The sequence below is a fragment of the Globicephala melas genome, chromosome 4 (assembly GCF_963455315.2).
Source record: "Globicephala melas chromosome 4, mGloMel1.2, whole genome shotgun sequence".
In the NCBI taxonomy this organism is placed as follows: Eukaryota; Metazoa; Chordata; class Mammalia; order Artiodactyla; family Delphinidae; genus Globicephala; species Globicephala melas.
The window spans coordinates 58317093-58330940 of NC_083317.1; the positions used below are offsets into that span (position 1 = coordinate 58317093).

General features: G+C 49.4%; 1 protein-coding gene across 1 annotated transcript; it reads left to right on the forward strand.

Moving 5' to 3' along the window:
• The first annotated feature begins 56 nt into the window (after window positions 1–56).
• TAGLN3 (transgelin 3) lies at window positions 57–13637 on the forward strand. Its single transcript, XM_030836762.2, has 4 exons — window positions 57–514; window positions 1699–1873; window positions 11654–11756; window positions 13158–13637. Exons 1-4 carry the CDS (start codon window positions 335–337, stop codon window positions 13297–13299), a joined length of 600 nt encoding a protein of 199 aa, XP_030692622.1. The 5' UTR covers window positions 57–334; the 3' UTR covers window positions 13300–13637.
• The last annotated feature ends 211 nt before the right edge of the window (window positions 13638–13848 follow it).

Consider the following 13848-nt stretch of genomic DNA (forward strand, 5'->3'; position numbering starts at 1 on the left):
CCCCCTTGCTGCCTGGGGGCTTCAGGCTTGATTGTGAGTCATTGTGCATCGTTTCGTCTCATTGATAGACGGGACTGAGAGGGGGGCTTCCAGCCCCCCTGGACCGGCAGGGGCTTTATTCTAAGAGTCACTGGCGCTGCGCTTTTCCTCCCCGTTTGTAGGTGAAACCCCAGTGGCTTCATTGGCTCCTTGATTTAAACCACGCCCGGCTTGCTGCCGGCTTTGCTGCTGCTGGGCCAGGAGGCCCAGCCACATCCCAACCCCGTCTGCCGGGAGCCCGGGCTGCTGCTGCTATTGTGTGGATGCCCCGCGTGTCTTCTCTTCTCTTCCAGAGATGGCTAACAGGGGCCCGAGCTACGGCTTAAGCCGAGAGGTGCAGGAGAAGATCGAGCAGAAGTACGACGCGGACCTGGAGAACAAGCTGGTGGACTGGATCATCCTGCAGTGCGCCGAGGACATACAGCACCCGCCCCCTGGCAGGGCCCATTTTCAGAAATGGCTAATGGACGGGACGGTAAGGGCGGGCAGCGATCTCGGATGCTGGGGCGGTGGGCTGGGAAACCCTCCAGGGTCTCCTCTTTTAACGAGAGGCCACCGGAGGAGCTGCGCCTTGCCAAGCTCCTTCTCGGGGGGAGGGGGACGGGAATGCCTTTATCTCTTCGGGACTGGAAGGTCTGGGCTCCCTGCACAATTCCCTCGCTGGATTAGAGGACTCTCCACCCATCCCAGACATCACAGGTTCCTCCTGAGTTGTTGGCAAATTCGAAGTCCTTTTGCTTTTTCCAGTGAGAATAGAGATAAGTATTTCCCTGAGATCTCTCCAGCCTTCTAGGTGCATCAGATCCTCTGGCGGGTGCGGTGGGGGGGGGGGGGGGGGGCGCGGCGGCACTCCTTCCCGCAGGGGAACAGGTTGGATACATAGTAAAACAAAAGAAGGGCTGGAGGGGCAGGACTCACCACCTTCCCATTCTTCCTGGAGCCATAGCCTTGGGGATGCTTAATGCCTGTTTGTCGAATGGATGGATTCTCTTGAAACTGAAGGGAATCCTTATTTGATAACTGCTTTTAAGGAGATGCTCCCGTGTGTTTGGGTGGTTGGAGACCACAGGCTCTGCTGATTCCAACAAGCACGTCTTTTCCCGCAGGCTGTGATTTACTGTTACATAACTGCTATCTCACGCTTCTGTCCGGTTATGCCCAGCGCTTTGTTTATAGGGATCCGGGGGTACCCACCCAGTTCGGCTCCTTTACACATCATTAGCTTTTACTGGATGAGTTATTGAAGCCTGATTCTGATCTGCCTTTTGAAAGAAGAAATAATATTAGAGTCCATCATTTAATCTCTCCGGGAGCCACTAACTCTTCCCTCCATTGAAAGTCTGAAATCGTGGCCTCATCACTGCACATCATTCCCTCCCCATAAACCTTCTTTCGCTCACCCAGCAAAAGGAAAGGAGGGAAGAGGACTCCCGGGCTCTCCGTGGTCAGGAGTAGCCCTGAGAATGGAGTCGCCTGGGTCTTTGAGGTTCGGTATGGGAGCCTGACCACCCAGCTCAGAACCCATGCCTTCCTGGGGTGCAAGATGGGCCCACGCTCAAACCCGTGGGCTGTGCCCTGTGAGGCCCAGGATTCACTTTGCATTGGGGGGGGTAAATACAAAGGGAAACGCTGATTCTGCCTCCCCCTTTCCCTCTTCAGGTCTTGTGCAAGCTGATAAACAGTTTATACCCACCCGGACAAGAGCCCATTCCCAAGATCTCAGAGTCAAAGATGGCTTTTAAGCAGATGGAGCAAATCTCCCAGTTCCTAAAAGCTGCGGAGATCTATGGCGTCAGAACCACTGACATTTTTCAGACCGTGGACCTTTGGGAAGGTAAAGCCCTCGTGCCTTTGGGATCATTCTTCCCTCCCCCCACCCTTTTGCTTTTCTCTTTGTGAAACCTGCCCACAGTGTTCTTCCACGTATCTCCAGGCGTGTGTGTGCGTGTGAGGGGATTATCAGCTGTTACCCGCGAGCACTGTTAGCCTCCCAGTTCGTGATGTTCTATATTGAAAGGGTTCCTCCTCTAAGGAGCACACACCCCAGAACACAGCAGGGACCCCAGCAAACTAACTGGTAAACAGAAGCCTCCGTGGAGAGGAAGCTAAAACGGTTACACGGAAGCCTCTCCTTCTTCTTACCCCTCCCACCATGTACTTTTTCCCCACAAGTGATAGCTCCTGGAGGAGAGGGGGGCGGCGAGTACGCTTCTGACTCACCAGCAGCCAGGCTTATAGACAAAGCTGCCTGGTGCAATTCTGTCATTCAACCTGAGAAATAGATAGCACCCCACCCTTTTACTAAATGATTATCTGGGAGCTTTGTGACTATACCTTCCAGATGTGTATCTTCTTAGAGAGGGTGACAAATGATTTTTTTCTTTCATAGTCGTGAATTGATGTAAGAAATCTAACAAGGCATAAAAAGGAAATCAAGTTTCTGGACATATTTAACAATCCACCATGATTAGGGCAAGTGATGTGGATGGAGGTACCGCCAGAGAATTTGGGACCCGTGGTCTTAGGGCTTAGTGTCCCCCAGAGCCCAAATGTGCTCACCATCCATGCGACTGTTCCACGTCGGGCCTGCTGGGGGGACAGACAGGTCCCAGCAGGACGGCCAGTTCGACTCTGCACTCTCATGCTCATTGTCACTAGCTGTCATCAGTGGCCCGACCAAGAGGGTGCCCAGGGTAGTGACCCAAGTGGCTCTGCTGACAGGGAGAATGGACTAACTCTCTCCTGTGATCAAGAGAATGATAGTTAAAGGGGTATTCAGATGATGGTTGAAACGGATTTCTAGCAGAGGACCATTCTACTAAACAACTTATAAAGAAGCCATTGCCTGCTTAATCCTCACCCCCTTCTCCATGTCATACACAGAGCTGGCATTTCCTGTTTCCTTCACAGATGAGTAGTTAAAATCCTAAGACGCCAATCAGTTTATCAGTAATGTTTTGCCATTATTTAGAAACTCAGATATTCAGACCTTCAGGCCAGGCTGTTGGACTTCATGGACACTTGCCTCCAAATCCCCACAGAAGGTCACAGTTGAGACTTGGTCCCTGCTTTTTAGGTCAAAGCTATGATGACTTTCCCTTGCTGATAAAAACTCCTGCTGCTTATTGATATTTTCCTCTACACTAGGCATGGTACTCGTGCCTTTCTGCATAACGCCAATCAATTCTCCTAACAATTCCAGGAGGTGGGTGTTAGGAATTTCCCCATTTTATAGATGATGAAACTGGAGCTCGCCCATTATCACTCGTATAGATCATATGACTGGCTAGTAATTAGCAGAGCCAGGACTCAAACTCAGGCTCCGTGATGCCAAAGAGTAGGGCCTTAACTAGTCTGCCATGCCATGCTTTGGCCAGGATGCTGTTTCCTTATCCTACACCGTGAGTGTGCTGTTGAGTCATAACAGTGACTGATGAGATGAAGAGTAGGGGGAGGATGATTCAGGGCTGTGTGGGATGGAAGGTGAGAGACCCAGTACTTGGAGGTTTGTATAAATGGAAGGGGTCCCAGTGAGACCCCCCAAGTACGGGAAGTATATACTAGGAGGAAGAAACTGGGAGGGCTACGGGAGATGGGGATCCCAAGGGTGCTTTTCTGTGTTGAGGATGCTCTGTTTGCCTTTCCCCTTTTTCCAAAGACCACACAGGTGAACTGTATACCCAGGAGGTGCTGGTAGTGAAGGGGAGGAGGATAGGAAACAAAGGTCCCTGATAAGCAGAGTAGGTGGAAGTCTACACCACCTGCCCCAGCCCTGTGTGTCAGATACCTCTTAGGGAAGAGGGAAGTTGAGAGGCATCAGTGTGACTGCAGGAGCCTGAGATGGGGTGGTGGACAGATGGGCTCCAGGGCAGGGTGTTGCTCTTAGAACAAGGGAACAAGGCAGACACTGAGGGGTCTCATTCCCAGGGCAAAGAAAGATGGGGCTTTAAAGGAAATAAGGAAGGAGACCACTCCCAGGGTGTTGTAGCTGAGATGCTATAGGCAGGACAGCTGGCAATAGAACAGATGCTTCGGAGGGTCCAAATGGCCTCTAGAGGCACCAGGGCCTGGCGGCCCCCTCCATGGAGAGGCAGCTCAGGATTGAGGTTTGGGAGATTCAGTCTATTTGCTGGAGGGGATACTTGACATCCCCCAAGTGCACTGTCTGCAGCTCAGGCTGGAGCTGCTGACCATACAGTGAAGCAAGAGACAGGAAAGTGGGTTGCTTTGAGCAGAGAAACGGGGCGGGGGGGACGGCAGCCTTGGGCGAGCCCAGCACTGAGACCCATGGAACAGCAGCATGGAGAAGTGCGAGGCTGGATCCTTCTGCCAGAGCTGCTTGTCACCCGTGAATTTAGGGATGAGTAAGCTGGAATCAAAGGGATGCCACTGGGCGGGCTGGCACGTGTTGACGTGCCTGTGCGCGTGTGAGGTTGTCCATGTTTGTGTGCTCAGCTATTGGACTGGCCATCCCCTTAGCTTAGTCTCACATTCTTCCTGCTCTTCTGCACCTGGGCTGGGGTTTTAATGCTGTCCTCAAATTTCAGATTACTCACATTCACTCCTGATCCCATGCACTGTGGTCATGGTGGCTGTGGCTCTGAGCGGCCAGCCCTCCTTGCCTGGGAACTTCTCCTCCTCCTCTGCAGGCATTTTAGGCTCAGCAGCTCTCGGTCTCCCATCTCCCCTGCTTGGCATCTTCCTAAGTAGGGCTCTGCTTGCCCATGGCTGCCCATGACTCTGTGCTGCTCTTATGTTGCAGATGAATAACGCCGCAGGAGCCAGGGCTCGCCAGATGCCTTCTCATTTATCTTCAGTTGTTTAGACAGGCAGGCGCCCCAGATGTACCCTCTCTCCTGAAACCCTTTTTAGATGCAAGGCGAAATGTTTGGAATGGACTCAGGGGCAACCAGAATAAAAGGTTCAAGGCTTTAAGAAGGAACCCAGGGCTGAATGGCCTAAAAAACAACCCAACCTCAGAGATATAGACAAGGCTCCTGGAGTTCCCCTCAGAGGAAGCGGGGTGACCAGTTCCCTTCAGTGATGGGGGAGAAGTGAGGGAAGCTTAGAGCCGTGCAAGGGGACTGGAGAGGTCTTTCTCATGGAAGAGAGAAGGTAGATGCCGGGCAGGTTACTTTGGGATTCGCCCTGAGAACCTGGAAAGGGCAGGCGGGGCCGTCTCAGCTGTGACTCAGAGAGCACAACGGAGGTTAGCTTTCAGCATCTCTTCAGTGGAGGGAAACAGGGAAGGAGAGAAAGGGAGTAGACAGAAAATGAGGGGTGTGTGTGTGTGTGTGTGTGTGTGTGTCTCACTCTCGTGAGAGCGAGTGAGTGTGCTGGTCAGAAAGCCTGCAAAGAAAGCTTACCCTGAAGGTAGGAGACTGCAGGCTCCTAAGTTAGAAATTAGACCACTCTGTTCAAACCTCTGTTTCACCACCTATCAATGAACTTTTCTAAGCTTCCGTCTTCTCAGCTGTAAAATGGGGATAATAGTGTCTGTTTCACAGGGTTGATATGGGGTGTAAATGAGATAATGCATTAAAAGTGCTTAACACAGTGCTGGAAAGAACAGACCATAATATATGGTAGCAATGTTCAAATTACTGTTATCACTGGCCTATTTTTTTAAGACTAATAGAAAATAAGGGCGGCAGGAGCAAGGCTGGAAGGGCACATATTCTGTCTCAGAACAGACAGACTTCATGAAGCGCCTCACACAGCAGCTGGTAGGGTTGCCTGGATGACCTTTGCCCTCTCTGTCATCTGAGGTGCCTTCACCTCATTGACCATTCTCCAAAACGAGGGGCCACCTTTATGGGTGTCCTCATTGACTTTTTTCCACCTCGTGGTCATTACCCTTTATGTTTTTCCCCACGATATAGTATTGCTTTGTCAATTCCAGACCCTGGGATCGTGATACTGTGGAAAGAGCATGAGTTTTGGAAACTAGCTACATACTAGCTACGTGACCTTGGTTAAGCTGCTGAGCTTCTCAGAGCCTCAGTTCCCTTCCCTGTAAACAGCACCTCCCTTGCAGGGTTCTTTCAAGAATTAACTGTATAAAATGCCTAGCACAATGCCCGGCTAAGAGACACCTAATAAATGTTGGCTTTTTTCTCCTCTGTTGTTAGTCCATCAGCAACTAGCCTTTTTGGTTCCCATGCCTAACCAGGCAACGAGCATTAGCCACCTAGAATTCTAGAATGTCAGAGCAGGCAAGACTCAAAGATCAATCAACTCTGATTGCTCTTCTCCATAATCCTGCTGACGAGGATCCGGGACACATGGCCTTGTCCTGCCTCCCTGTTCCCCTCCTTGATGACTGGGTGTTGGAGGCTGGTTTATACCGGGGGTGGGGCAGAGTGCCTGGAAGGTCCAAATATGTCCTCTGGGAGGTGTTGCTGTATGTGTCATTCCTCAATAGCAAGAACAGAAGAGACATTTCACCCAATGTGAGAGCTGTTCTGGGATATCGTACGGTACCTGTAGTGACTCAAGATAGTACAGAAATGCCTGCCGCCTGAAGCCTCCTTTTCTCTCAGTGCAGCCTTCACCGCATTTCCTGCAAGCACTGCTCATACCACACTTGAGTTTGGCGGGCTCTTCCTGCAGCGGTGGTCCTCCAATTGCAGTGTGCATCAGAATCTACTGGTAGGCTTGTTAAAACACAGATTGCTGGACCCCAGCCCCAGAGTTTCGGAGGTATTAAGTCTGGGGTAGGGCCTAGGAATTTGCATTTCTTACCAATTCACAGGTGATGCTGCTTCTGCTGGCCTGGGAACCCCACTATGAGAACCACTTCCTTACAGATTTTCTCCAGGGAGGCAAGCAACAAAAATTCATAAAGCCCGCAGAGCAGCCCAACCTACCCTCTGACATTTCTCCCTTATCCAAAGCAATAATTTTTCTACTCTGAGTGGAGAATTGGGGGCTATGTCTAAGTTATTACTCAGGGAAATAAGAAGTGGTTTCTTCATCCACTGACCGCTTTCTCTGTAAGTCCCAGAAAGATGAAAAAAAAACAACCCAGTATTCTAAGAGTTACAAGGTTGAGTCAAGACTAATGTAAAATAGGGTGGGCTTCTCTGGTGGCGCAGTGGTTGAGAGTCCGCCTGCCGATGCAGGAGACACAGGTTCGTGCCCCGGTCCGGGAGGATCCCACATGCTGCGGAGCGGCTGGGCCTGCGAGCCATGGCCACTGAGCCTGCGCGTCCGGAGCCTGTTGTCCGCAGCGGGAGAGGCCACAACAGTGAGAGGCCCGCGTACCGCAAAAAAAAAAAAAAAAAAAAAAAGACTAATGTAAAATAGAAGTAACTCCAAAGCAAAGAGTTTTGAATGTAAGACTGATTTTTAGTATTGAAAGTAGAGTGTCCAACCTGACTTTAACCGCACAGATGTAATTTCTCTGGTCTTTTCCTTTCTCTTTACCCTTCTTTTTATTTTTTCTTCCCAAAGACATGTGTAAGATAGCATGAAAGTAATAAAAAAAAATTAAGGGAACAAAATCCTTGTTCAAGTATCTCTATGGTAAAAGTCTTCAAACTTCATGGGCACTAAGAATTCCTAGGTCGGGGCAAGGGGTACTTATAATGCAGAACCCTTGGTCCCTCTCCCCAGAGATGACCATTTAGTAGCTGGAGTGTAAGACCACACGTGGGGAGACATTGCTTTGTGATAACGCAATAAACAGGGAATACAGTAATGTCAAGTCAAAGTGTCAGTTGCTCTCTGAGGTTCTGACAAGGAGAGCTACTGTGCCACCATCTCTTTTTACAACTTCGAGTCTAATATTAGCTTCCCCCCATGATAGAGAGCTAGAAGAGTCCAGGAACCTGATTGAAATCCTGAGCTGTTAGTGTAAATTTGACCCCTCTCTTTCGTGTATCACTTCCTTCTATGGCCAGCGGTCTCATCTGTTGATCACCACCCAGACTCAGTCTCATTCCTGCCTTCCCAGCACCTAGAATATTCCCAACACCTAGTTGGTACTTCTTTAGAACTGTTCTTCTTCTTCTTGGAAAACTAGTTTGAGCGGCAGTTTTCAAGCTGTCTTGCCAAAGTTTCTGGGGGTACCTTTCAGGGAACAAAGAGATTCCGGGCTGCTGGAGCTCTGAGCAGGCTCCCAACTTGTATCAGAGCCCTTTAACTATTGATGTGACTTCTGACTTTGTGGACGATAGCCTGAAGCAAGGAATTACTGCTTAACAACTTTTATTTCGTGCCTGCCACATGCCAGACATTGGGATGCTTTTAAAAATGAAAAGCTGAAGTACTGAGGCAGTGCTTGCTTATGCGTCAGAATCATCGCAGGATATTGTCCCAGAATCTGAATTTTCAAGATCCTCAGGTAATTCTTCTGCTCAGTCCAGTTGGGAGTCACCAGGTGAAACCCATGTATCTCAAAATTGTCTGATGGCATGAATCACATGGGGAGATTATTAAAAATACACACTCCCAGGCCCCACCCCAGGACCGCCAGATCAGTCTGTCCAGGGATGACCTCAAATTTCATATTTTTAAAAAGGCCTTCCAACCCCAGCCCATAAGTAGTCCCAGAAGCTTGGGAAACCATGTTCTGCAGCAGGCTGGGTTCTAGGCAGATGGTACACATTGTTGGGATACAAGAAGTTCAGCTTTTGTTGCTTTATAACTGGTTCGCTTCACAGATCTTCCCTCATCTCACTGCTCCTTCAGACATTTCAATTTTTGACCCTCAGCTACAGGATTCAGTCTCCACAAACCGCCCCCTTCTACCCAACAGCACTTGATCTGGGCTTCTGAACTGGCAAGACAAATGAGTCTGGAAAGAGACGCTCCTCCCATTTGGTTAGCCCAAAACACTGGAATTCTTTCCAAAGAATGTCTATTAGAAAATGAACTAGACATGAACTGGTTACAGAAGGCAGATTTCTGTTTGTTACGTTATTTCGAATCTTGACAATAATTATTTTAACTTGATGGGAAAACTGATGGGGGACTCTGGGCCCCAACTGCTTTCTTTTGCTTTCATCTTATTTAGGTTGAGACCTTGAGAAATAATTCCAGACAGAGCATAGACTTATGGTCATTTGAAGTTTGTGCCCCAGATTTTGTGGGGCCCAAGAACTACTCCCCATTTGTATCCCTCCAGTGCCTCCCTCTGGCCTGGCACTGAAGCAGCCACTGCCACCCTTCAGGTCATTCCTGATCTCTGAGCACCGTGCCTCCCAACCAGCCTGTGCTGGGGACCCATGGGAGATGGCAGTGTGGCCTCCTGGACTGATTACAGGCTTTGAGTTCAGACAGACCTGAGCTAGATCTGGGCCCTGATTCACTTGTTGGGTGGCTCTGGGAAATTAATTAACCTCCTTGAGTTAATTTTCCCATCCACACGTTGGGAGGAATCATATCAAGTCCACAGGGGCAAGGTCACTTATAATAAAGTGTCTAGCCTATCATTTATAACAAATCTCTTGTCTCTGGCCCTTTCTTCAAAAAAAAAAAAGCTTTTCCAGTTTGTTCCTGTCTAATGCCTCCTTCCCCAGCTTCTTCTGCCCCAATGGTGCAATTACTTCCTTTTGCACTCTCCCAGGATGAGGGTGGGGTGAGAATTATAGGTCAGGGGGCCTGGATATCTTACCCTTGCCCCCAACTTAATTCCCTGTGTCCTTTCTGGGTTCATGCAGATATATATGCATTAGCCATATGTGGTGGGGACTGGGTCTTTGGTTTAACAGAGTTTGCTTTCCACCCCGGTCTCCAGGGTAGTATCTGTGGCTGGTTGCCAGGTGCCAGGCTCCACATTTCCCCAGATCCTGGACGTGCCAGATGCGCGCTGTTTCCAACCACCAGAAACAGATTTCTGGTGTGCTTTACGTACAGAGTAGAGATGAGTGATGTACCTGGACCTTCCTAAGCCTCCATGTGCTTCATAGTTTCTTGAGGTTCTCTTTAATGACTCACTGCTTGAAAGCAAACCTTCTTCCTATCTCTTCCCACGGTGATCCTTCAAAATATCATCATGCCAGTTCTATCAAAAAAAAAATGTATCCTGTAATACAGTGACAGTTACAGAAATGCTTTTCATCTGCGGAAGAGAAAGATCATTCTCATAACCTCCTCTGCGTTTCCTCTCTCTGCCTTCTCAGTATCCCTTGTGCCCTCCTCCTTCCATCTGCTGCCCAGGTCCTCCTTTCTCCACCACCCCAGCTGTTCCTTGCTCCTGGGGGGCTCTGCACTGAGAACCTCACATCCTTGTATCCATCAATCCATCCCACAGGGCCTCAGGATCCAGGAAATCATCCTGTGGTTAATGTGGGACGGGGGATGGGGAGAGAGCAAGGAAAGAAGGATCTGCTGTCTCTCTCTCCTCTTTGAATAAATGGACATCCTGACCTGGACTTCCTCTGTGGGCCCTAATTGTTTATTTTGTTAGAGTTATGCTCCATTCTCACTTTCTGTCTGCCTTTCCCCTGTAATTCTGTATTCCCCAGTGACCGGGCTGCAGCAGCCCAGCCGGAGATTACGGATGGTTCACTCGGTCTCAAGAGGACCTTCAATGCTTGCCCTTGACTTTCACAGCCCCTGCCAGGCTGAATGCAGCCACCCTGCCCCCGCCTAACCCTTTAGCTTTTGCACTCCACTCTCGTGCGTGGACCTTCGATCTGGTTCTAAATTGCGGGGCCAACCACACAGTAGCATCTTTCCCTTTCCTTGTCCAGGGCACGTCGGTCCGCTGGAAGGGGGGAGGGGAGAAAGGATGGGAAGAGGAGGCTGCCTTGTAGCCCAGTGGATGAAGGGTCCCTGGGCTCCTCGGGTGACAATGTCCCCCTCCACTGTGTGAGGGAGCACATCACACATTTCTCTCTCTCTCTCTCTCTCTCTCTCACACACACACACACACACACACACACAAGCCATTTATTTATTGTCTCCCTTTAGCTCTTCTCAAGCAGCACAAAATGAAGAGCTTCTCATTGTGTCATGTTGGAGTGCTCTGTGTTTATTTGCTTTTCTTCATCTGCCAGGCCTCCAGCCTAAAAAAGCCAAGTGAAGACTCAATTTGATGCACATGGGTGATTTTAGACCCTTTTAACCCAGATATAGTCAAAGAAAGAAGCCACCTGGGCTTTGGTGTAGTTGACCCACCAGTAAATTTCTTTCCGGTTTCCTTTTTTCTTTCCAGTCCTTACGAAAGTCCTCTTGTGCAGACCTCATGCCAGCTCACCCACAGCACCTCCCCTTACCACCTCCCCTTACCCACAGCACCTCCCCTTACCACCGCCTGCAGAACCCACCGAGGCCGGGGCCTCTGCATAGGGCAGGGACCTACCGCTGTCTGAGCTGCTCAGTGTTTGGAATGTGTTATTCACGTAGCAACTGTGAATGGATTAGAAACTCACTATCCCTGGCATGTACCATATAGAGAATCATTAGCCTGATTTTTTGCTCCTTTCTGAGAAGCTTGGCCGTGGTTGTCTTCAGGCCACTTTGAGGAGTATCTTGTATCCCTCTCCCTTGAATGTGCTCGCCTACAGCCTCCTATGAGAACTTTCTTCCCAGAGGTCCAGCCCCATCCTTCCCTCTTCCTTGGCCCTGACACATGCTTGGCTTTAATCTCTCCTTCGGCTTCCAGGGAAGGACATGGCGGCCGTGCAGAGGACCCTGATGGCTCTAGGCAGCGTTGCAGTCACCAAGGATGATGGCTGCTACCGGGGAGAGCCATCCTGGTTTCACAGGTAAAAATCCCTTCCCAGCCACACACCCTCTTCCTCCCCAGGCAGAGGAGGATTTTAACAAGAGCGAGCATCTGAAGCCTTGTAGCTCCCGGGAGGCTGTTTTGACACAAAGTCCAGCCTAGCAACAAGCACTCCCAGCCCCATAACTGAATCCCCTGGAACAAGGAAAGACAGATGCTGCCTGTTCAGGCCAATATACCACCCAGGGCAGAAGTCGTTGGGCCTTTCCTACTAGATACCTGGATCCTCCAGCTCTGCCCAGGTTATGTCTCTCTTGAGATTTGAACTTGGTTTCACTAGGAGCCAAGTAGCCTTGAATCTACTTATTTATTTAATTATTTTCCTCATGTAATGAAGGGAAAACATGTTTTATTTGCCAGGAGAGTCCTGAGACAGTCCTGTCACCCCAGTGTATCCATTGATAGCGCTGTCTGTCACTCTTGGAGGAGGCCTGAAGTGGATAATAAGTTATATCGTCATGTCAGTAAAGGGCCTTTCTCTAAAGAGATTATTTGCTTTGTTGTTTGTTTCTTTGGGGGGAGAGGGGTAGCAAGGACTCTTAAACTCCACCCCTAGCTCAGTGAGAGATGAAAAGAGCATGTTGTAGCAGATAATTGACTCTTCATTCCCCTAATCCCCTCCTCTTCTTGACAGTTAAGAAAAGGTACCAGCTTGTGACATTTTAAATGAACCTGGTCTGAAATGCTCCTAGATATCGGCCAATTGAAACCCTGGTTTTAGCCCCCATTTTGTTAGTGATCTACCATGGTCTATGTGGCCCATAAAACCAACACTATTTACTATCTGGCTCTTCACAAAAGCTTGCAAGCCTCTGGTCTAGAGTAGGAAATTTCCCCTCCTAACACCTAAATCCGTCAGCTTTAAAGCGGGACATTAATCCTTGGCCCCATACAGGGAAGGTGGAGTAGGATTAGTGACATGATTTGTAAGAAGAGCTGATTTTAATTTTCACAAGGGCTTGAGGTAACTGTGAGAAGGGGGGACAGGAAAGCTGTCTGAGAGGAAAGTATCCAGAGAGGCAGCACTTGTTCTTTGCTGTGGAAATTCTGGAAAATCACCTGAGCTTCTAAGATGTCGAGAGGTCGTGTTTCATGGCAGGGCCCGTTTGTGGTAGGACCATAGCCCAGGGTAGGGCCATATTTCATAGGATCATAGCCCAGGGTAGGACCATAGCCCAGGGTAGGATCACTGCCCAGGGTAGGGCCATAGCCCAGGATAGGATCATAGCTCAGGGTAGGGCCATAGTTCATGGCAGGACTATAGTTCTGTATAAGGCCAGCCTTTCTATTTGGTGACCCCCAGAAGAGCCTGTGTAACTGCATATCTTGGAAAGGTTTTGAAAACAGAATGACATTGTTTCATCTCACTCCCTCTGCCCAGGAAAGCCCAGCAAAATCGGAGAGGATTTTCAGAGGAGCAGCTTCGCCAGGGACAGAACGTAATAGGCCTGCAGATGGGCAGCAACAAGGGGGCCTCCCAGGCAGGCATGACCGGATATGGGATGCCCAGGCAAATCATGTAAGACGCTGCATCCCGCGACCCAGTAGAGAGGACGAACGTGCCACACCATGGTCTCTATGATAAAGAAATAGTTAGTCACCTTCTGACCTTCTCTTCTCAAAGCCTCCTGTCCCTGGTTTTTTGCAAGTGCTGCATTTCTGCCGCGAATCCACGTTGCCTACGGCTGCCACCTTCTGTTCATTTAGAACTATGCAAAGACTCCGCTTCCTTCCTCTTCCTGAGCTCCTTCTTTGCCCTGAAAGCCTTCATGTACCTGATTATTTATTTATTTATTTATTTGCCAAAAATTTCCCTCCTCAACTTATAGAACGCACCTAATAAACAAATTAGTCTTGTGTCTTCAAGTGTAAAGTTCCTTCCTCGTCTTAGGGACTTTGCCGGCAGGGCTGGTCTCCACTTCATTCAAGAGGCCAACCAGCTGTAGCAGTAGAAATATAAGTTAACTTTGAGGAAGCCCTTGCAAGGTTGTATTGCTTATCTTGACAATTGCAGTAGAAGTTTAGGAACAGTTTTGCCCACTCTGACAGCCTAAACCCATGAGTTCAAGGAC

What these genes read in the sequence shown, in the direction of transcription:
- TAGLN3 (XM_030836762.2), top strand. Translation starts at nt 335, where the DNA reads ATGGCTAACAGGGGCCCGAGCTACGGCTTAAGCCGAGAGGTGCAGGAG. An exon ending in AATGGCTAATGGACGGGACG is followed by an intron (nt 515 to 1,698) that starts GTAAGGGCGGGC and finishes TTCCCTCTTCAG; the next exon opens with GTCTTGTGCAAGCTGATAAA. An exon ending in GAGCCATCCTGGTTTCACAG is followed by an intron (nt 11,757 to 13,157) that starts GTAAAAATCCCT and finishes CCCTCTGCCCAG; the next exon opens with GAAAGCCCAGCAAAATCGGA.